At 38.4% G+C, this 24,137-nt stretch overlaps 1 protein-coding gene across 5 annotated transcripts in view; it reads right to left on the bottom strand.

The window, feature by feature from the left end:
- The window catches only part of USP33 (ubiquitin specific peptidase 33), a 31,158-nt gene that overhangs the window by 1,583 nt on the left and 5,438 nt on the right, over window positions 1-24,137 (bottom strand). Inside the window, exons 4-23 of one of the 5 annotated variants that reach the window (XM_079981947.1) lie at window positions 21,827-21,889; window positions 20,535-20,672; window positions 19,112-19,214; window positions 18,004-18,073; window positions 17,246-17,359; window positions 16,092-16,170; window positions 14,916-15,315; window positions 13,033-13,134; window positions 11,015-11,127; window positions 10,191-10,363; window positions 10,005-10,099; window positions 9,389-9,422; window positions 7,501-7,546; window positions 6,540-6,720; window positions 6,270-6,396; window positions 4,624-4,790; window positions 2,750-2,831; window positions 2,045-2,153; window positions 1,358-1,460; window positions 489-557 (exon numbers count right to left, since the gene is read on the bottom strand). In XM_079981947.1, the coding sequence (XP_079838073.1) occupies window positions 489-557; window positions 1,358-1,460; window positions 2,045-2,153; window positions 2,750-2,831; window positions 4,624-4,790; window positions 6,270-6,396; window positions 6,540-6,720; window positions 7,501-7,546; window positions 9,389-9,422; window positions 10,005-10,099; window positions 10,191-10,363; window positions 11,015-11,127; window positions 13,033-13,134; window positions 14,916-15,315; window positions 16,092-16,170; window positions 17,246-17,359; window positions 18,004-18,073; window positions 19,112-19,214; window positions 20,535-20,672; window positions 21,827-21,889 (2,368 nt within the window). Of the gene's footprint in view, window positions 1-488; window positions 558-1,357; window positions 1,461-2,044; window positions 2,154-2,749; window positions 2,832-4,623; window positions 4,791-6,269; window positions 6,397-6,539; window positions 6,721-7,500; window positions 7,547-9,388; window positions 9,423-10,004; window positions 10,100-10,190; window positions 10,364-11,014; window positions 11,128-12,993; window positions 13,135-14,915; window positions 15,316-16,091; window positions 16,171-17,245; window positions 17,360-18,003; window positions 18,074-19,111; window positions 19,215-20,534; window positions 20,673-21,826; window positions 21,890-24,137 lie in introns of all 5 variants that reach the window. The other 4 variants (XM_079981945.1, XM_079981946.1, XM_079981949.1 and 1 more) reach the window with 4 other exon arrangements.

Below are 24,137 nucleotides of genomic sequence, written 5' to 3' on the forward strand. Positions count from 1 at the left end.
TTATCCAAAGGTTTGTACAGCAACTGATGGTAAATCCATGCTGCACAGACTTTTAGATATGAAGTTTCATAGTCCTTAATTTTTGCCTTCAACATAAAATGTCATGTAAAAAAAAGCAAAAACAAAAAGAATATAGAGAGCTGAAGTACAGTACTGCTGTTTTAAATGGAAGCTAGTAATCTTGAAACAACATCTCAAAACACCTCATATATGTGTTCAAAGTCAGTGCAAGTGTGTTTTTAATGATGGAACAAACCATTTTTAAAAGTGCCAAGTTTTGATACCTCCTAAGGTTTTATTGACTTTCTGTTTTTTTATCTATATCTGTTTCATCTACCCTGGGAACTTATGTAATGCAAGGAGCTTTTAAAATGGACTAATCAATAAATGAACAGAAATAGAAACAAAACTGTAGAAAGATACGCAAGTAGTCACTAGCAGAAAAAGAAAAACTGCATGCGTAAGAGAGTCTATCAATAGAGTCATACCTTGTTTCAGAACTACAGATCCACATTTATTGACAGCAATTTTGGCATTGTCAATGGGCCCTGGAGGATCTAGTGATAGAAAAATGTTAGCATGTAAGGTAATAATGAAGAGATACTATTTAAAATAAAAACACCTCAGAAAACTACTCTAGTACTTTCTTCATTTTCCATTTTTTCTCCTTTGGAGGTGTAGCTAACAAAACATTACATACTTAAAAGTTATTAGTAAAGGAGACAGCATATCCAGCATATTCAGGAGCACAATTCAAAAACTCATCTACAAGAGCAAAAGAACTGCCCATCTTCAGATGGGCTTTTGCTTCCTTTTTTGGCACAGCAACCACCCTGCACTGTAAACAGCCTTTAAAAATACATCTGATTCATCTCCCAAAACTTTAGATGATACTTACAGGCAAACTATCCATTAAAACTGTCGTGAAGTCTTCTGAACTGATCTCTAGAATCATGCTTGCAAATAAAGCAGATTCTCCTCTGGTGCCTTAATAACTAGCTAGTGTTGTAGCTTCCTACATGCTGTTGCATGCCAACAGCTCTATTATGTCCTATTCTCTGTTTTGTTTTAGGTACTAAAACAGGCACCCCAAACCCGGCCCTACAGCTGTTTTGGGACTACAACTCCCATCATCCCTAGCTAACAGGACCAGTGATCAGGGATGATGGGAACTGTAGTCCCAAAACAGCTGGAGGACCGAGTTTGGGGATGCCTATACTAAAAGCTCTTCATAAGAGTTGGTATATGCCTTCTGACAAGTTTTTTTTTAATTAGTAAATTACTGTGATAAAATTCTAAGTGCATGCTATAAAAGGTACGTCCTACCTACTTGATAAGAATTTTGAAATCTACTCACCACTGTCCTTGCCCTTCACAAACCCTTCCCATTCTCTGAACCACTGCATACTGATGCAATAGAATATGGATGGAAACTCCTCCTCTTGGAAGGCTCTGTTGAGCTGAGAGACACAAAGCAAGCTCTAAAGCACTTGATTAAATTGTGATGCCTTCTCAAGAGAAGCAACTGAAATATTAACTTTTTGACAATTTAACCACGAAAGCACACATGAGCTTGTATCTGAAGCATTCTATGAATCCTGACCCAATATTGAAATCTCACCACTGCTACCCCACACTCCAATGTGGATGCTATGTGAATATGAAAGAGTCTTCATGGAAATATAATATCCACTACTATAAAAGGCTAACTTTTCCTCAGTACAAAAATATTGGACTGGATCCTGAGCTGGCAGTCTTTAAATGTATGGGCTCCTTCTATTTGGGGAAGGGCTCTTAATCTTGCCAGTGAAAAGAGATGGGGAACAGATTATTTTCACTTTCTCCCTTCTGCACACCCATGCCTCATGCCACACTGTCCCAGAAAGGCATATGCCTTGCCAGACCAGATTTCCAGAAGGCTCAGGGGCTGCTGGAGAAAACCATGGGAGTATCTTGTGAGCAAAATTCTACTCACAGGTTCCGGATCACTGTTTTTATGAAGTTTAAAGAAGAAGAACTTAACAAGGGAGAAGGAATGTATTACCCGAATAAACATTTCCAGTTCTGTCTTCCTTCTTTTCTCTATTTTTTCTGTTTCCATTTGACAGGTATGACAAACATAGAGATGATTAACAGCTGGTCCTCCACCATACCTGCAATCACAGAATATTAAATGTCATTTTAGTAGGGTCAAAAGTTGTGCATTGAACCAAGTTGTTTTTTGCTTGAACAATAAATGCTGTAATTTGTTCAGCACCAGTTTCCTATGTAAGTAATATTTCATCAATTGGAGCAACTTCCCTGAAAAATAAGCCACACACATTTTAGTTGTGCACAACTATTCCTTAAAGATAGCTTCTCTCTCTCATCTTGGTATTTACTGGTGTAATTCTGCTCTTGGAAGGCTCTTTAATCCAGCAGGGATATTATTTTGCCCATTCTCCCTTCCTTCAGTATCACCTCATGCCCTTTTCTGGAGAGTCAGATTTTGGGGAGCAATGGGAGCTGTGAGGGGAAGAGATGATGATGATGATGATGATGATGATGATGATAAACCACTCTCCTTCTGTACACAGAAGCTTCTGCTGGATTAGACCATACCATGAGCAAACCACCATTACTGGATAAAACGCAAAATCTGTATCAAAATGTGAAGAGGCTTTATAGACAAATAACTTCTTGTATTTATGTACAGCGTATGGACCAAGCATCAAAAGCAATTCATTTCACCTTGTAAACAACAGCTTACCTGCTATACAAGTTGTCCCATATATTTTGAGGTAGCACTACTACAAGGTCCTCTATAGAAGTAGCCTTGTGTGGAGGAACTCCTGAGGAGCAGACATAGTAAAAAAAAATATCAAGCAAAACTATTTACTGTATGGTCATGTTAACTAGTAAAGAATATCATATGCTTCAAAAAGCCTTACCAATGAATACAGTTTGAGCAGGGGAGGGGGAATACAACTTCTGTCAGAACCAGCTTTCAGCAACTTGTGCAATTTAGTTGTCAGAACAAATGCATGCTATAGCTTTCCCAGAAGTGAGAACACGCTAGATATGAGCTTGAAACGCAGTTGTGACATGAATATGTATGCAAAGAGTCAAAATATCTTAAATTTGCACAATAGTTATCAAATTGCAAAACAGAATATTTCAAACAATTGCACAACAGATTTCCTCATCCCTAACCTTTCTCTAGTATCTACCCTTTCTATTTTTGTCTTCAGGCTGCTCCTGTACCACAACTATGGCTGTCTGGAGCATCTAGCAGGACCCCCAGTAAGATTTAAGTGAAAGTGGTTTCCAAAATCCCTCACAGGAAGGCAAAGCCCTCTTAAAGGGTCGTGGAGGTATGGCAGCATGGGTCAATCCATCTCATGAGTGAGACACCCATTGCTACATTTGTTGGTGTTTGGACAGCAGTTGCAGAAATGGTTCAAGCCATTGGAAGGTAGTCACTGCTTTCCACCTTCCAAGGTAACCCACAGCAGCCATGACAGGCCATGGGTTTTCAGGCAGGATACAGGTTGTCGGAAGCTGTATCCTTGTTGGTATGCTTTGCCTTGCCTGTGCAGTCCGCCTTGCTACTTGTAAGTTGAACCCAATAAAACTGTGTTGTGCCTTTTCTCAAAAATTAAGAAAAATGTCCCACACCTATTTTTCACCCCATCCCAGCTCTCTTCCTACCCCTGTGAACACAAGTATATATGCATTAAAAAATGTCCTTCACATCAACATTTGATAAACAGAGGTCTGATTTTCAAACTTTAAACAAAGAAATTATGACCCAAAGCAAATGTGGAAGCTAATACTGCTTTTCCTTAATATTATTCCACAGAGAAGTGTGTCAATCTGCCAAAAGAGCAGAAACAAGTTATCATGTATGTAAGATTCCTTATGCAAATACCAGCCACAGCCAGACAACTGATATGATCTGAATGATCTTGTAAGAATTTCAGGAATGGGAAAACAAAATCAAACAAACCGTTCCCCAAATTCAAGCTTTGATGGCAGCAGGATAAAGAATGGTTTAAAAAAATCTGTGTATTTAGGAGCTTACAATTTAAGGATGCCTTGTATTTTTGTTCTCTAACCTAAGTCTAACCCCTGCCAGTTTTATTGTCAATCTGCTTGAAAATTAGAGGGCATGATCATCTTTCAATTGATTTTTAGAATGCAAAAATTTAAAGACCCAAATAAAATCAGAAATCTTTTGCCTGTCAATGCCTGAAGCAGTAGGAAGGAAAATAGGGTAAAAAGAATACAAGCAGTAAATAATGTGCTGATTTTATTATGGGTTTCAAATTAAATACTATTATCAGTGAGTCACTGCTGACAAGTAAAGATATACCAACTGCTGCACCATTCAGCTAGCAAGCTAAACAACTTATATCTATGGTTGTAATTCTTAACCAGCAATATCCCTCTTCACATTTCAAAGATGATTGCCTGAAGAAGTTAAGCTCAAACAGAAGCCATTTCTGAAATAGATGGGACTATTTCAGAGGGAAGTCAGGCTATGACTGCCAAGTAGAGAGTCAGGAAGTTGTCACACTACGTGATGAGATAACTTATTAGATAACACACTCAATTATGTATGATGCATAATTATGCTCTCACCTCCATGTATGCAGAGGAAATCATTATTTGAAATAGGTCCCGGTTCTGCAAAAGTCCTGAATTTGTTCAACCACTGTCTGGAAATATAAAACTGGAGGAGGCTTGGTTCCATTATATTAAGGCTTGATATCTTCTGTCTCTCTTTCTTAGCTTCTTCGTTGCTTTTTCTATTACAATAATGAAAAGAGGTAATACTGAGAACATTAAGTAACATCAATAATCATTATTATATCCATATGAGATTATTTCAATTTGTGTGAAATAAAATGCAAGTTTATACACTATGCTAATTGTAAGTCACTGGAAAGATCTGCCAATAAAATAAAGTGCAGTGTTTCAAATTTGGATGTGTTCCAAGTAAAAAATATTTAGGATATAGTAACTGGAAATATGAATACCCTAACAAGGTAGCACTTATTTATATTTGTGTGTGCACATCAGAAACATACGTAACCCCTGAGCTTTATTTTAATAGAAGGAATTGATCTGCATACATTACTGGTACAGATGTCAATTAAGTACAGTTACAATTAATTTGAAAATTTGCCTCCCAGTTTATCAGAATCTATGTACTTGAGGTCAACATCTAGGTCTAATGCTTGCAACACGAAACAGTTTCCCTAATAACATGTTTAGCTCTTTACATAATTTGGCTACTGTTTATTTGTTAAGAGGTTAAATTTATTGTCCCATTTATTAGAATGTCTTTGCTCTTTAGACTGGAAGAGTAGTTCCCTCTCTCCCTGGCCCTATTCACATTTCAATAAAAGCTCAGCTGCAGGAGCTCATAAATTTCAAGCTACTACAGTGAATCCCTTTGTCCTCCAGCTTTTAGCTGCTGAACTGTGAAGTGTTCCTTCTACTGCAGTTGAATTCTATCTGACTCCAGAATCCGCCCTACATGCATTCTCCTATGAATTTAAATGAGGTAACATCAGCTATTAATTCAAAGTGAACTATGCACAGTGTCCAATTTCACTGTGGCATCCTATCTGTGAATTTTCATCAAATATATCACAATTTATTTGAAATGAAATGAATAATATTCAGGTTTTAAGTCAATTTAGCTTACTTTCTAATTTTGCAATAAAAATGCATGGCTGTCAAAACAATAGTTCCAGAGATGTTAGAATCTGTGGTCCTAGAGAATATTGGACTACTAATCCCATCATCCCTAACTACTGCCCAAGCTGGCTGAAGATAATGGGAGTCCAAAAATATCTGGAGGGCCACAAATTCCCAGTTCCTATTATAAATAAATACTACAGAAGACCAGAGGTCTCTACTTTTACGTGGATTGATGTTAGGGCCATGGTTCAGTATGTTTCAAGAATATTGTATTGTAAAAAATGCTGTTTGGGGGGAGAGCTAGGAAAAAATAAGTCAGTAGAAAGGCCCAGAAAAAGAAGCAGAATGAGTTGAAAAACGGGATAACTGTGGGAAAATACACTACCTCACTGCAAAGTAGCATCTTAAAAGAAGTCACGCTTTCTGTATTGGCCCACAATTTCCAGCTCTTTGGAATACTCTCTTGAAACTCATGCAGGCAAGAATTAACAGCTAATATGATCAAATACCATGCATTGGGTACTAACAAGAAATCTACTCAAGACGGTATTTCAAATCCTTGTCCCTTGTTTTCTCACCTGTAGAAGAGAACATAAGCTTCTGCATTTTGAACTGTTGATTCGGTGACTTCTGTGACACTCTGATCATCAAACTCGTACCATCGATTATTTAAGTTGTTCCGGCAATAAGCTATATAATGTCCATCTAAATTCAAGAACAGTTAAGATAATTTTTTGTCAAAGTACTGTAAGGCAATCCAAAACTAAAACATATTAACACAACTATTTTATTCCACCACAGCTGCATAATATGGATCCAGAAAGAGAATATATACTATATATACTTACTGATGGCAGTTCCGTGGTGACAGATTACTGATAAGAGATCATACATCACTATTTGAGTTGGACTGTCTTTGGCAAGAAAAGGTTGAAGATCAAGTCCTTCCAAGGGAAAGGATACATGAGTCCCAATTTTTGTGGAAAACATAAGGTCATGCCTGAATCTTTTGAGATGAATGCACAATATCTATAAAGAAGAGTAGACACTCATTCAAAAACTGATGCTTCACAACTTAATACTAATATAAAAGGCAAGCATTTTACTACTGCTACCTTGTTATTAAATTTATTGCGTTCTGTCCTGCCCTCTCATTTATTTTTACAAAAAAGGAATGTTCCATGGGCCACTTTACATAATACTTCTAAAGATTTGTGTTTAGTTCGGTGAATAAGGACATTTTCCTGCACAGATGTACACTTTTGTAGAAAAAACTGTCCATGTAACTGGTTATAATGGAAGATTATGGGTTGTATCCAATGCCATCTATGTGGAAGCAGAATGAACTTCTGCTTGCACTATGGAACTTCACCTTCCTCTCCTCTCCCACGCAGCCTACTACATGCCCTCAAAATCTGCTGGATGGTTGATGGACGCTCTGGAGCAGATTTCTGGGAGCACAGAGGCAGATGCAGACGCTTTGTAAAAAAAATTACTGAGTGCCATGCAATTGCATCCATGTGCCTGAAGAACTGATATACACTTGTGCAATAGGCTGGAGGATGCTCCAGATCTGAGTACATGCAGGGAGGTGGGGGAGGGAGAGTACAGGAAAGCCCATTGTACAAGTGAATATCTGATCATATGTCATCAGCTTTCAGCCATTTTTAATATCTTCATCTGAGTAAGTGTGCAAATGTGACTAGATAAAAGCATCTTTCGGGAAGCCAGAATGCAGCTTTCACACTATATTCACAACTATCTATTATGGAAAAACAACACTATTATTTAAAAAAAAAAATGGAATACCTCAGGAAAGTGTTGAACTTTGCAGAATTTTACTCCATTTCTTAACCTAAAGCAAATTTAGTAAAGTTGTAAAAAAATATCCAATGCAAACATTTAAAATAATGACGTTTTAAATACTGTACAATACCCTGGATATTTCAAAATTGCTAACTAGAAAAAGGGCTATCATCTTAAAAAGAAATCACAAGGTTGGAAGTGATCAGAAATTAATTAGATCTTATTTTCACAGACACAAGGCATAAGTCATAGGTATGATCAATTTGCACATCATAAGCAATCATTCCTTCTTGGCAACTGATGTAGTCAGCATATATCAGAAAAGGCAATGTGGGTCTCCTGTTTATTAATACAAAAAACATGCAGCAAATGCACACTCAGAGGAACATTAAGCATAGATGTGGAAGGAGAAGTCACAGCATGCCCTCAACTAGCCTCTCTGAGGGGTACTCAAGTTTTACTCAGAGTAGACATACTGAAACTATAATGACTAGGTTAGATCCATTAATTTTAGAGGTCTCCTTTGAGTAAAACTTTATACTGAGAAAAAATGGGGAAGGACATTGTATTTGACTGCAGGCCCAGAATCAAAGTGGGCTGATGACACCAGTCCTCTGAACATATTGGAGGAAAGAACAAAACGCTTGTCATTTTTTTGCTAGTATCAACTAATTAAAAAAACACGATTAGCCCCTTGTAGAAGCCAAAGGTACTGTCACTTATGCAAGGTGGGAACTTGCCAAATTCTGCCATTTTCTCCTAGCTCAGTGGCAGTCCCCCAACACTGCCTTGAAAGGTATTCAAGAGGGTCCCCTGATTTATTAAATTTTGATACTGCCTTTTATCCAAGGATCACAGGGTAGTTTGCAATATTAAAAGCCCCACGCTGGGCAAATAATTCCTCCACTGCAGGGGGTTGGACTAGATGACCCTCATGATCCCTGCCAACTCTACGATTCTACAATTCTATCTTTGCTTCTGTTTGCAGCCTTTTGCCATATATTTGGTGCTGTACCAGTGGCCCTACAACCCTCATGAACCTTGGGCCAGGGGGCAGAAGAGAACTGAAAGGAAGCCTAGAAAATCTTTCTGTATAGTTCAAAGCATCTGTGCACTTATGGACATAGGGAGATGCTGTATGCCAGGCATATCCAACTAGTAGGATGTGATCTACGATCCAATATAAAAACTGGCAGTGATCTACCACCCAGGGATGGGTGCAGGGTGGGCAGACGATGCCGATCCTGCCTTCTCCACACACACACACCCCCGCCTCCCTCCACCCCTGCGCAGGCAATGCTGTTGCTGGTCCTGATCCCACCTCGTCAGAGACCTGATCCTTCCCTCGTCAGAGACCTGGCTCCTTCTTGCCTCCCTCCCCCCCCCCAGCACATCTCTCTCTCTCTCTCTCCTCTTTCATGCCCGGCTTTGGAACCATTGTCTTTCTATCTATTGAGGAGCATGCTGTACTCCAGCTGCCTTGGGCCCACGACCCAGATCAACCTTCAGGTGTCTTCTAAAAGTTTTATAGTTCTTTATCTCCTTGACATCTGATCAGCAGGCAGATATCCTGTACACCTTGTCAAAATCCTCGTGCGAGGAGTGCAGAAGTGATGGGAAAGGGAGAGGCAACTTTTCCTGCACTCTTCCTTTACTTGCAAAATGCCTTTTCCCACTTCCATCCTTCTGAAAAGAAAGAGGTACTTCGGATATTCAGGCTGTGTTTTGTAGGCAAAGGCAATGGAGACTTTCGCTGCAAAACAAGATTTCGGGGAAGTGGGAGGAAGGGGAAGTCCCACTGTATCTGCTGCTGCAATTCTGGATCTCATCCAACAGCTTTTAAAGTAACCACATATATCAAATTATAAGAATTTAAGAGCAGGCCACTTACTTTTTACATTTTTCACAACTGTACATATTGTCACCTGCAGACATTGTGGGAAGGAAAGCACAACCATTATTCTAAAAACATATTCCCACCACAGCCTGCACTGAGCTTTTCTGATTTTGCAAGACATTAAGTATTCAAGACATTCTAGCATCAGGAATACATGCACTACATGGACTTTCACTGACTAGATATCCGCCCAGATAGCTTAAAAATATTTTTGTGAATAAATTGTAAGACTGGGCCATAGGAAGCTGCATTATAGTGAGTCTGACTACTGATCCATCAAGGTCTGTACTACAAAGGCAGACCCTCTCCTCACCCTACCTGAAGATGCTAGGGATTGAATCAGGGATTTTCTGCATTCAAAGCAGATGTCCTATCAATGTGCCACAGCCCTTCCCATCAATGAAAATGAGGTTATTTTAAATTAAAGGGATAAAATTTCTACACTGGCTAATTTGAACCTTTGCTCTGTTGAATATATTGTCAACTGATGGTTCCACAACAGTGTAAAAGGGAACCTTTTCTAGACCTTTTAAATGTGAAAATAGGGACAAAAAGTAAGAGGTATGGTGCTCATATTTAGTAAGACATGTGAAAAATATGAATTTCTTACCTTTCAGTTCATCTCTAGCAAAAAAGGCAGCAAGACAATCTTGTAAGGTTACTGTTGGACCCCAAAACCAGCTAGGAACACATGAGACAACAAACCTGAAACATCATTGACAAAAAAACAGCAAATGTTCTGCCAGTACAGCAGAAACATCAGTTTAAAATGTTCAAGCAATGCAAAGAAACAAACCTTTTGAAGTATTCCATGAAAAAGGCTATCCAGCCCTGAGGAGCATATGCTTCACCGCAAGAGCCTGCCTTGATAAGAGAGGTCTGATGACTTGCCGAATGCAGCTTAGCAAGGTCTTCTTTGCCTGGAATAGGCAATGACAAGTCCTGGAAAGTCTCCAGGGTTACTGACACCTATTGCCAAACCAAAGGGAAGATGATTAGGCCAAACCACCTTCTTTTTAATTGCCCCAATAAAATTCTATATTTTAAATTATCAACATTAAATTCCACTTGTGGCTAATTTGCTCCAATAAGACCACTAGACGGCAAACTACAGGCAATTACAGGTAACTTACAACCTCCACACATATAACTTGTGCACATTCAGCTTTACGTACTTGGCAATTAAAAAAAATAAAATTAAAAAGGAAGCGGGCTTCCAGGAAAAAAGACTTTGGCATTCCCATTCATAACCCAATGTGTTCTGAGTATACACAATTTTGGTTTTAGGCACTATGCCCGGAATGTAACCCCAAAGTAAGTCGAGAGTTGCCTGGATACATCCACTGTAAAGTACTACAGTACTATGTGAACATGAAAATTAACAGTAGCTGTTTGGGACTAAACTAAGCTGAAAAAGCTATTAAGAACAGGAAACAGACCAGCCTAAAACTATGAGGAAGTCCAAACTACAATAATCTAGGAACTGTTTGCATATTTCAAGTGGATGAATAAATATATTCATGCTTCATTTTTAACAACTTCTTTTACCATATAAGGGAAGAAATCTTACACAAGTACTAACGGTGTATGTAGCAACATTTATTTTATCCCTTCACTTACCCGGTCACATGTTAGACATTGTACTGAACTTATAATAGTCCCATCAAATATGTCAGAAATAACACTTCTGAATTTTTTGTGTTTCTTCTTTTTGGGGGAACAAATGGTTGGAACTAACAAGAAAAAGAAAAGAAAATTAAAATCAGGACAGAGTTGAAGTACAGTAACTTTTTATTCTACTCTTCTTCTGGTCTCTGTGGCACAATGGGTCAGTGAATCTGCCTGTTAACCAGAAGGTTGATGGTTCAAGCCCACACAGGGATGGCTGTGGGCAGGAGTCCTGCATCGCAGAGGGTTGGAGTAGAGGACACTTGGGGTCCCTTCTAACTCTACAATTCTATGATTCTAAGAATACCAGACCTTTAGTTAATTCTCCCTTTCTATTACTATTTTTGAGAACTCCACTACCAAACATTCAGAAAAATAACTTTAAAAGCAGAAGACATCTGAAGGCAGACCTGCTTGGGGAAGATTTTAATGTTTGACGGACTACCGTATTTTAATATTTTGTTGGAAGCCGCCCAGAGTGGCTGGGGAAACCCAGCCAGATGGGCAGGGTATAAATGATAAATTTCTTTGTTGTTGTATTATTTTTAATATACAGTGAGCCAAAAAGCAAATCCACTTTATTACAAAACATTGCTTATTGAGCTGGCTAGGCTAGCAGATTCTTTAATATAATTCTACAAGGGGAGATGGCAGAGTTCACACAAAACATACATTAAGTACATTTCACATTAACATGGGGTCTTTGGCACAAGACCTCACTGCTCCCATGCCACAAATCTGCATGACAGATGGTGATAAGAACACAGCCAACTCTTTGACTATACAAAATGCAACTTCTAGACAGGGCTGTCCCACAAAAATTATATCTAGTAAGGAAATTTGGTATAGACAACAAATGACTTAAGGGTTCTATTATGATTTCTGCAAGCCTTCTGGCTTTGAACAAATCACTGGATATTTCAGATTTGATGGAAGACAAAGGCCTTGCCTTGTACATGCAGCAAAATATGATAGCAGAACGGACTGCACTACTTCAGACTGCAGGTTGGAGATAAACCTTTTTAAGTGTTCCTCCATGTAAACACACCCTGAAAGTAGAAAACTAACAGATTCAGGGAAAAGATTCAGACCTAGCCCTCTCCTGCTGTGCTAGTTTTCTATTTACAAAGACACTTAAAATAATTTCAGAATGTGATTCTGCACCTGCAGCCTGAACTGGCACAGTCCATTCTATCACCTCAGCCCTCTGCCACTAAATTCTCACCTCATTCTGCTGCATATACCGACCCAGACAAAGACAGCCTCACATGCAGTGTCCACAGCACAATCCAGAGAGACTGTATGTGGCTCAATCCCTACTACTATGTATGTGTCAGAAGAAGAAAACTCCTGTGTGTCAGGCAATCGAGATATAAATGTGCAAAAACATCTTATGAAACAAAATAAAAGACAGTTTAAATACAAACTAGAAGAGAATTTTCTTAACTAACTTTTAAAAGAACTGGTTACATGAAAGTATGAAAAAGAAACAAAGCAGATGAAGGAATAAAATGTGACTGGAAAACAATAGGATATTTTAAGCTGCTCTGACAAATTTGCCAAAATGATGCAACTCCCCAGAGACATGCAGTAAATAAATAGAGGCTTTGGTGCTGGTGTTTGGTCCCTAGACAGAAATCTTGTGCTTGCCGTTTATGTTATTGTCTTAGCATTTTGTTGATGGAATGATATACCCAAGGCCCTCAAAATAGTATGGTGCATGGGAACAAATAAAGAATTCCTAATGTCCAGTCTCACTGCTGGCACCCACCAGACCACAGTGTAATACTGAAAGACCAAAATTCATTTCCAATATGAATTGATGAAAGGGGGTGGGTGAATCAAGCAACTTAATGTTGTTATTTTAATCATTTAAAACTGTTAGGACCAATACAGGAGAAAAGCACCAAGTAACATTAGGTATGCTATACCTTTTTTGTTCAAGGGTGCCAGTCCAGACCAGAAAGTACCTGATTTGGGAGGGCTGGTTGATAAACGTGCATTCCCCCCATCTTTTGAAGGAAAACTTTGTGGCATAGACACATCATTCATATGGACATCATTTATATAGTCTGTAAAACACATTTTAGCCAAATAAGTATTACAAAATTAAAATGAACCAAGAGGATAGAGTTAAAAATTAACTCTAACTGCCCAGAGTCCTATTTGTTATTAAGTTTAAGAAACAGAGTCACAATGCCCTTCAAAAGAAAAAGAAAAAAACCTGGAATCATGAGCAGGGTAGAAAATGAACAAAGGAAGAATGGGAAATGATGTGAACCAAAACTGCCACAATGGAAAGATTAAGCAAATGAAAAATTAGAAGTTGCAAAGTAAAATAGAGCAGGGACTAGTGAAGGAAGAGGGACACTATGGAAAGATTGTTTAGAAACTACAAACGGTGTGTATTTTGCCACATCCAAGACATCATTCAGCTCAAATTTTACCCCATACAGACAAGAGCAGCAGCTTTCATACTGGCTAAAATGTCTAGTGTCAACCAGGTATTTCAGCAATATTGCCATGGGGTCGTCACACTCTTTAATCTTAACTTAGAGAAAATGCATAGCTTCTGCTGTGAAAAATGCACATACATGTAAGTTTGCAATTTCAGTTTGCAAAGAAAAGCTCATCTCATTACACAAACAACTTTCCATTTCTGCCAATGTGGGGGTAGAAACTGTCAAGTAAATGAGCAAACACTCATTTCCCTAATACACAAATGATCACATACACACACCACTCTGTTCCAGCCCCTTCTCATGGCAAGTGGTTTACTTCACTCTTAAAGTGCACTTATCCTTAAACTGAAACAAACATGTTGCTATCACTCGACAGAGAAACGTGAGAAAGCAGTGAAAGCACATGCCACTCCTGGAACAGAGCTGGAAGCAACTTCTTCCAACCACTGTGGTCAACTAGGAACTGTTCTGGAAGCCCAAGAGACCTTGGGAGTGCCTTTAACCAGCTTTGGCTGGTATACTAGCTGCAGTATCTGGATAGCGTGGTGACTGCAGCCCATGCACTGGTAACTTCAAGACTGCATTACTGCAATGTGCTCTATATGGGTCTGCCCTTGGGAAGAGCTACCGAGTGCAGAATGAAGCAGCTAATATCCCAACCCAAACTCTGAGCTCCAGTTAAAATTTTTGTCATTTTATGCAAACACCAGAGACATTTTATTAATTTTACCTGGAGGAGTGCTGTTTGTTTCTCTGTGTTACAGAGGCCCAACTGCTCTCAACTAAAGTCAAGCACTGCTCTCAACCAAAGTGTCTTCACAGCAGGCATCCTGGCTTTTAACTTTCAGGCACTTCCTGAAGACTTTGCTATGCCGATAGGCCTATGCTGTTGTTTGCTTTTTTTTTTTTTTTAGTAGGCAATCATTTTAATCATTGTTCTGCGCTGCTTTCAACGTTTTTAATGTTCTTATATTTCCGTACACCAACCTGATATTTTAGCAGAAGGCAGTACAGAAACACTTGCATAAATAAATAAGGGAAAACCAGAGTAACTATCACTTGCTTTTGTTGCTGGTAGAATTCAGACAAGTGCCTCCCCAAAGTCTTGTACTATCTGTTTTATTACAGAGTGACAGAACTTGGCCATTTTAATATAAAATTGCGGCAACCCATCCTAATAACAGCTGATCATACAAAACAAATGGTTTATATCCACTGCTGCCAAGTCAACAACAAGTTCAAAAATATTCTATCCTGTAAGAGCTACAAATGATCAAAATCAGTAAAATAACATTGTAGCATGACACAGTAGTAAGGTGGAATTGAATCTTGTAACAGATGTGACCAAAATATTACCCAACACTTTTTCTAATTAATAGCCATACAATCACCTGAGTATCTGCTGTGTATTTGCACCTTCACTGTTTCCTGATTGTTCAAAAATTCAGCCGTTTCAAAGAAATTGTATATGTCTTTTTCTATGTCTTCCACAGAGCTTGCTTTGTTCATCTTGGTACACAAGTATTTCTCTTTCTGATTGTCTTTGGATGCATTTTCATCATCCTGAATTAACATTGTGTCCTCTGCTTGGTCCTCTGCCACAGATTTTGACCAAGCCTCATTTTCTACCTTATCAGTATTATTGCATGATTGAAAGTCTACATCCGATTGACTCTTCTCTTCTTCCATGCTCTCTTCATTTGCTGGGATACTATCCTCTACTGCAATAATAGGCTCTTTTAACTCTTCATGTAGTAAATCCATCAAACAACGCAAAAATTCCTGTGCATCCTGAAATTTAAAATGGTAGGTACAGCATTGTGCTTTATTCAGATGAGTACTCCAATGGTGCTAGCCATTCAATAATGCTAAAAACAACTTTCAATCAGCTCTTTGGGTTTACAGCAGTGATTCCAAATCCCACAAACCCCGGATCACTTGAAAATTGCTGATGGTCTTGGCAGACCAGTTAATGATTTTTCTGCCTGTTGTAGCAAATGTAATGCATTATGCTACATGCTGTATTACTTTTATTTTTATTGCTTCTTCTTATATTTTATTACAAAGTAAAAGCTCCTAGTTCCCTATTGTGGTCTGTAGCTGGATTTAAACTGTCCTAAATTTTCACATTACACTTTATGGTTGTATCCAATGCTGCACCTGCAGAATTCTGCTTGTGCAATGAGACTTCCTGTTCCTCTATCCACATGGCTCCAAAGTCTGCTCTGGAAACTCCTCTGGAGCAGATTCTGAGGGTGTGTGATGGGCAGCAGGGGAGATGAGGGGAAGTTCCATTGCTCATGCAGACGTCTGCTGCAGCAGCAGAACAGCGACGTTGGATATGACTGTGTAATTTTGGACCTAGGCAGAATTTTATCTACTATTCTTATTCATAAATCAAGAAGGGGAAAAAACAGCATGGATTGTAAACACCATCTAGCAGCTAGCCAAGAACCCAAAGTGAAATGTATTATTTTACCTGCAATTTCCATTTCTTTGAACCTTGCAACTTTACTAAATAAAATTTTCCTGTAGTATGCATAGAGGAAGCCTTAAGAAAAGCTTACCTGCTGAGAATAGCCTCGAAATGTTGGATTAACTGTTTTAATTCCTTGAAACAAATTTGTGGGGACAACTGCTCCAGGTCTGGAAGAAAAAAATATTTAAGTGCATTTACAACTTTTCAAATGGTTGAAATGTTTCAGTTTACTAGTACAGTATTCAAATTGCAATAGTTTTTAAACCAACAAATCAAAATATCAAGAGGTTTCTAAAACTGCCTTTGGATACAAAATCTGAATTTCATCTCTCAGCATCCTATGACATTATAGGCCTATTCTCACCTTTCTTGATACTGTGATTGATTGGGTACACTGTTTGGGGTAGTATGGATGTCTCAATATGCCTTTCATGCATCGTGAAATATTAATTTCATGCATCCTTTCTTATTCCTTTCACACAAGACTGTACTCATTCATGTGTACATCTAATTCTGTACCATACACATAACTTAAGAACAATCTAAGATAGACACAAATCTTGCTTGCTTGCCACAGTCTTTTATATTTTGAGTCAAACTATACCAAAGTAAACAATAAGAATTCTGTCAAGGAAATTGTGAGTTTCAATTAGAGGCATCTTTTTAGTTACTGCTGAAAGCTGTGTGGGGCACTAGATGTACCTTGTCTGACTTCATCAGATCAATTCTTGTTTTATTATATAAGAGCTTCTTAAAGTTCTACAAGCCAGGTAATCCATAATCTTTATGGATATTTATTGTTTCAATAGGTGATGCCCCAAACTAAAGACAGAAAAAAATACAATGCACTCAAATACAATGCACGACCCATTTCAAACAGAGATCCTACATTATTCAATAATTCAGCCAAATTCATACGAACATGCTAATTGCTTACAGTAGGCCTTCCATTCAGGTGCTTGATTAATGTTATATTATCGTAATTATAATTATTGTGGGATAATTTACATGTCATAACCCACTATGGAACTGAATAAGCAGATGTAAGATTGTCATTGGGAAGATGACTCCAAGTGTGTGCACATTATGAAAAATACAGTTCTACTTCATATGTTTTCTGCTAAACAATCATTGAAACTCTAAGATTTTATGTAGTTCACTAATTACAAAATATTCTACTGAAAATATATTTGTGAGAAGCTGATTTATAAAAATTATGCCAGTACAGAAATAGCACAATACCTGCTTTTATGCCAGAGTTCTGTCATCAGTTTGTAATAACTTCTGCAGATGGCTGGTTTCTTATCAGTACGAGCTAAACTCCCACAGTCAAGGAAAAACTGGGTTAATGGTGGGCTGGCAAGAAAGGGGGAAAGACCATTAGTTTTTTGAGACCGTGCTAAATATGTCAATATTACTTCAACCCCAGTTATATGGTACAGCTCTGCTCCTTTCTAGATAAGCTCCATTTTTCTAGTAAGAAACACTTTGATTCCATGATAGGGCTGATACCATCTTGCACCTTCAGCATCTGATTGCAACAGTAACAGATCTGTTTAATACTATATTAATAAAATGAGATGCAGTGTAACAAAATGACCACACTGCTTCTACACCAATAAATATTGAAGAAAAAATAAAAGCCTTTTCTAAACTTTTGGTTTTAATCCTTCTCTTTATATTCATATCATCAAGAAATTGGATACACTTGAGTTTGCCAGAAAATCAGTGAAAACAGGAAAAGAGTCCTGCATTTCATAGGCTAGTTAAATAACTATGAGACGATCTGTAAAGTGAAAACTCATATTAATTTAACTTATGAGTTTGAGGGCCTTATGAAAGGGCATATGATCAGGACGTGCCTCCTGCAAGTTCTATAGGCCATACAACTCACACAGTAATATTTATGCTATAACTTCTACCCTACACAGTTTCTTGCTGATCTGGACTTTCTAACACTGAAAAGCACACTGCCCTACAAAGAGGGCTGTTTTTCTTACCAATTTGAAAGAGCTTGTAAGGCTGCATTCATGTAACAAGTGTTTCCAATATTTTTCAAGCCTGTCAGACCTGCAAATAATGAAAAACTGCTAAGCAAGCAAAAAAAAAGGTTACAATATGTGTAGTAGGGAGTTTCTCACAGAGATTTAAAAGCAACATTTTAGCCTGTATATATACATAGTAGCTCAGAACTCAATGAGAGATATACAAAATCAGGCATACTAAGCTAGATCTATTGAAATCAACAGACACAAGCCAATTAATTTCAGTGGGTCTACTCTGGGTATGGCTTATTTGGCTATCACCCAATGAGACAACATCTGTGAAATTCAACTCCTACTCACTGCTCTTATAAATTGAATAAAAGTGTCTCCTCATTTCTCCTCACATTTTTATCTTGTCTTTAAGTTATATCACTGACCGCAGTCACCACAGATCTAAACAAATTCTTGCATTCCCTCCAAGACCCTTAAAAGGTAAAGGGACCCCTGACCATTAGGTCCAGTCGCGGACGACTCTGGGGTTGCGGCGCTCATCTCACTTTATTGGCCGAGGGAGCCGGTATACAGCTTCTGGGTCATGTGGCCAGCATGACTAAGCCACTTTTGGCAAACCAGAGCAGCGCACAGAACGCTGTTTACCTTCCCGCCAGAGCGATACCTATTTATCTACTTGCACTTCGTGCTTTTGAACTGCTAGGTTAGCAGGAGCAGAGACCGAGCGATGAGAGCTCACCCTGTCACGGGGATTTGAACCACCGACCTTTTGATCAGCAAGCCCTAGGCTCAGTGGTTTAACCCATAGCGCCACCTGCGTCTCTCCAAGACCCTTAGAAATGTCCAATTTCTCTCTCAACCCAGCTCCCTAGATGTCCAGCTGAACACCTACATTTCAACAGACAAAGCTTATTATCCAAATAGGTAACTAATTAGGGTCAGAAAACTGAGATGTAGGGGTAGATGGGACCTATAAAACGATTGTGTGAAAGAAGAATATAAAAACACACATGAAACCACTGATGAGATAAAATTTCATTGAAATTATGAATATGGTACTAACAATTTGTGTCAACTAACAATATTTTGGTGAACTTTTCAGTTATATTACCTCTTGCCTTGAATTCATCCTCTTCATCTACTTGTACATCAAGGTCATCAAATGTTGCAATTAGAGGAATTTTCAGTGTAGGGATACTAGGTAACCTAATATCCTTTGGGAAAGATCAAGATACAAAGCATGAGAAGCCTTGTGTTGTTCCTGCAAATCTTACTTTTCTTTGTGTATCATTTAAAATCAGTCTATGAACATTATTTATATCAAGTTCTAAAGCATGTTTTACATGCAAAGCCAAGAGTTTACTGACATGTATATGTCACAACTTTTTGAAATAACTTATCCAAGAGCATAGGTTTCTTATAGGAAGATAAGAAATATGAATGTTCCAAGGGCTAGTTGCTGAGATCACAAGTGGGGAGAGTGCTGATAAACTCAGGTCCTGCTCAAGGGCTATAGACATCCGGTTGACCACTGCAGTACCACTTAATGAAAGCAACCATATTCAATTTTACTTTAAAAAATAATAGTTATTATGAATGTCAGTATATTAAGGACATATTTTCATAATTCTTAAATGAAGTTTCCCAGCTGAGCTCGAGTTCCATATATGGCAAAGCACTTTCAAAACTCAGGTGAATTTCAAAAGCAATTTGTACTGTGCTCAATTTTTTTAAAAGTCAGAAATCCCACTGGGTATGAGCTATGCCTAGAGCATGCTTGAAGTGGCTCGTTGGATCCCCATGAGTGATGCAACTGACCACTTTATGAGTGGTCATAAAGTATTAAAATATGCACATATTACACTATCCATTTTCAAAATTAAAATACAGTAACAGTGTAATCCTATAAATGTTTACGCAAAAGTAAGTCCCACAATTCAAAAGATCTTACTCCCTAGCAAACACACAAAGGACTGAACCCTAATAAGCATTTATATAGCACTCTGAAGTTTTTGAACCTCTTGAATAGAGATTCTAAATTTAATTGAGCCTTTGGCATGGCTCACATGTTGTGATAAGCCAAACAAAGCTTGGCTACAGCTCGTGGTTAATGAAGAAAGAGCTTAACTATGGACCTGAGTTTGGACGACACACTAAGACTAAGCCAAACTTTGCTTAAATCAATGCAGGAGCAAAATGGGACTGTGGAAGAGCAAAGTGGTTACAAACTGGTCTGCAAAAGCCTGCATGTTTGTGTAGTCGCAGTAAACCATATTTGGCTTACACTGCCATGCAAACCGATGTAAAATCATCAAGAATTTAGGACTCTAAAGATGCTAAAGCAAAATTGCTGTACTACAAGCTTTGTTAATACCTTCCTTAAACATCTATTTAAATAATCTATTGAATGTTTAGGTGTAGAAGACTAAAAACCTGATTTCTTAATTGAAACATCTTATAAACCATACATAAACAGCAAAAAAATCAATTTAAAATCCCATATAAAATCCCAGATAGTGAACTTGCCTGATTACCTGTATGATGTGAGACAGTCGAACATTTTGCATTGAAGAATGAGACTTCAGTTTTCTATCAAGAAACACTTCTTTGCTACATGCATAACACCAGACACGTAATGTGGTAAGGTTAACCGTTAGACAGTGATTTGTTTCCTAGAAAACAAATGCAGCTACTAAATCTTTTTAATACAGTAAGACCAACTGTGAAGGAATTGGGTTTTGCTTGTATGGACTGTTGCATTTTACTTGTATGGAAATGCATATCTTTCTAGGCTTGGTTTAAACGTAATGTTTGCACAGACCGTTATAGGAATAACTAGCTACATCATGACATTCTAAACTTAGGGCAATGAGAACTCCATTGTATACATGAGAGGCTGCACATCCATCACCTGCTGGCAGGAAAATAAAAAGCTCCAAACTGCATTGAAACTAACCCAAAGGGAGGGGCTTATGATTGACAAGGGGAGTTTATACATAGGTATACGCAGCTGAGAAGTGGTGGCACCTGGAAAAAATGGGGTGAGGGCACAGAAGAGACAAAATATATTTCTAGGTGGGCAAGAAAGAAAAATAACAGCAATAACAGCAATTCAGGTATGGAGCAGGGGGGAGCTCATCCCCCCCCCCCAGTGCTGCCTATGCAACTGGGAGGCAATGAGTTCAAGGTGGAACTCCACATGATACAGAAAAAGGAAAAAGTGTTTCCTGGGCTCCATGGAGACCACTTCAGCTCTTAACAGCAGAATGGTAAAAGAATGTGGTTGTGCTAGTTCTTCACGTTAAAGGTGTTTTGCAACTGCATGCTTCCTCTCCATATCAACTTTCTTCCTTAAAATGAAACCCAAATACATTTGGGAAATACATTTTACTTAGAACAATGCCTTTGGCTTTTTATTCACAACTAAATAGTATCCACTACTATTTTCAGCAAAAATTATGAACAAAAACATTATTTTAAACTCCAAAACTTGGATATAGTAGTTGCTATTTACCCTGGTATAAAATACTAGCTGTTGCATCACATTTTCCTACACCAACTGCTGATAAATGTAAAAATAAGGTTATCATGAACAATACAGTTAAATGCTGGAATCTAAATTATGTATTCAACCATTAAAGGTTCTGCTTATTGAACAAGACATCATTGTTCATATCTGCCAAAATTAAGAAATTATTTATTTTAAATTAAATCTAACCTCCCTGTTTATCAACCATCCATATAAGTAATCTCTGCACACCAGAAAGATTCAAAAGTTAAAGATGAGTTAACTTGTCAAAACGCTGAAGTATTTTTACATACATACCTCCGAATGTATGGTACTGTGATCTATATGAGATTCTCCACAACCAACGTATGAGCATCTATTCTGTCAAACAAAACAGAATCATTAACAAAATGCAAAATACAGTAATGTAGTTGGCACATAATTTAGTCCTCAGCAGGAGCAATTCACAGTATGATCCAAATGAGGCGGCACTTTATATTATCAGCTCAAGAGTAATTATCCCACTTCACCAAGAATGCTTCTTCTAAAACTTAGGGCAATGGAACATCGCCAAAAGCAGCTTTTGATGAGGCATGATGAGTTGCTGTTGAAACTATTAATGTAAAAAGGTACACAAAAGGGCTCCCTAGATTGGATTCAATCGACATAGTAATTCAGTATCAAAACTCTACTTGACGTTAATAATTCTACAGTGCAACCTTTCAGGCTAATTTCAATTCCCAGGTAAACATCTTTTACTGAGACTTGCATAAATTATTACCCATAGTTAAAGCTGCAAGAAATACAATTCAGAGCTGTAATGCTAAGTGTGCCAATGCTGTTGACCAATAAGTGTTGCAGAGGTAACCACTGCTGGACTGCAGCCTAAAGTAACTTCAATTCAAATGGAAAGCTAAGAATTTGGAAGCAGAGTAAGACATTTAAACGCACAAACTGAAGCAACTTTTCCTTTAAAATAGTGGTTTTCAATCAGTGTGCCATGGCACCCTGGGGTGCCTTGAATGGTCAGGGGTGTCGTGGGCAACACTAGCCTCTGTCCCTCTTTCCTCTGAAGCCCTCTTGCATCTCTGCCTTCCAAAGGCTTGCACAGTTGTTTGTTGCAGCAGCCCTGGCTACAAGCCCCCCAAGTGAATGATGCCTCTGGGGCTGGCCAGGGGGTGCTTCCCAGGCCCCAGTGGGGCAGTGGGAAGAGGCACCTCTCTTCTGGGGGGTGGCAGCTCAGAGACCAGGGACGGCTGCTGCAGCTGCCCAGAGGACTCCCAAGGAGAGGGGAGAAGAGAGGAGGCTGAGGAACACTCCACAAGGTGTTCAAAAAAGGGTGAGTGGCTGCTGGCTTTTCAGGTAAGGGGTGACGTAATGGGGCTCCTGAGCCCCAAGGGGTGCAGCAGAAATAATGTAGCTGGTCAAGGGAGCTGTGGACCCAAAAAGGTTCAAAACTTCTGCTTTATAAGAATGAAGTGTTGCATCCAATGCCGTCACTCAGCTGTTGGTAAGGCTTCCCTTAGTGGAACAGGGAAGAAAATGAGCTATTTTCACACACATGCTGCCTCTCCCAAACCTCCTCTGAAGGGTTCCCCAACTCTTAGGAACAGATTTAGTCGGGGTGGGAGGCTGCATGGAGGAGGACAAATCACTAAAAAGTGCTTCTTTCCATTCTGCTGATGAAGACTTACTGTCAGCTGAGTGGTGACATTAGATACAACCAAAAACAAAAATTAGATATTGTGCAGCATAGCTAGTAAATACAACTGTAGCTATTTTTCCTTCACACAATGCCTTAAATAAGGTTAAATAAGATGCTTATTGCAACAACTAGAACACCATTAAGATGGATTGTATAACCTACATTATGAAACCTTTATTATTATGCAGATCACAGAGCTCTAAAGGTTTTCAGTGCAAGAAAGTCTAGAATTACAAGAGCTAGTGCAATGGAATGTCTTGCTTTCTCAAGCCCTTACAAATCATGTTCATTCAATTTGGTGGATCTACAAGTAGTTCAAACAAGAAAATGTAAATAATTATGGCAATGCTTTGTAGATTACAAAAACAGTGAACATGATTAGTAATTAGGCATTTTAAAATAAAAACAGGACACCAGAAATCAACAGCAAGCAGTAGGTTGCTGGGGCTCCTTTCTGAATCTAAAGAAAAGCATCCACACAAAAGGCAGGGATGGTGTCCAGTGACTTAAGTGGCACTTCTTATGCAGGAACAACTACACAGTTTAATGATTATATGGCAGAAAGCTGGCAACTAACTTATAGCATACCAAACATTTCTGATTAGAATTCTTTCTAAAGTGAAAATAGTAGGTGAGCTTTTACTAAGAACATTTATTTATTTAAGTGTTTGCCAGTTTTTTCACCTATCACTCCCATTTTGTCAGCCAACTGCATTCTCCAAAAAGGGATTTTATTTTAACAAAACAGTATTTTTATTTAACAAAATGCAAAATATTATATACAGTGTCCGAGCCAAAATTATCTTTGAAACATGCTTTTCTCAAAAGGGCATGCATGGAGGTTGTTTAGCATACTTGCTCAATTATGGTATTCAAGTTTAGGGGAGAATTGAAAGCCAACATGGGGTTCTGCAGCCAGAACAC

Source organism: Podarcis cretensis (genome assembly GCF_951804945.1).
Source record: "Podarcis cretensis genome assembly, chromosome: 6".
NCBI lineage: Eukaryota > Metazoa > Chordata > Lepidosauria > Squamata > Lacertidae > Podarcis > Podarcis cretensis.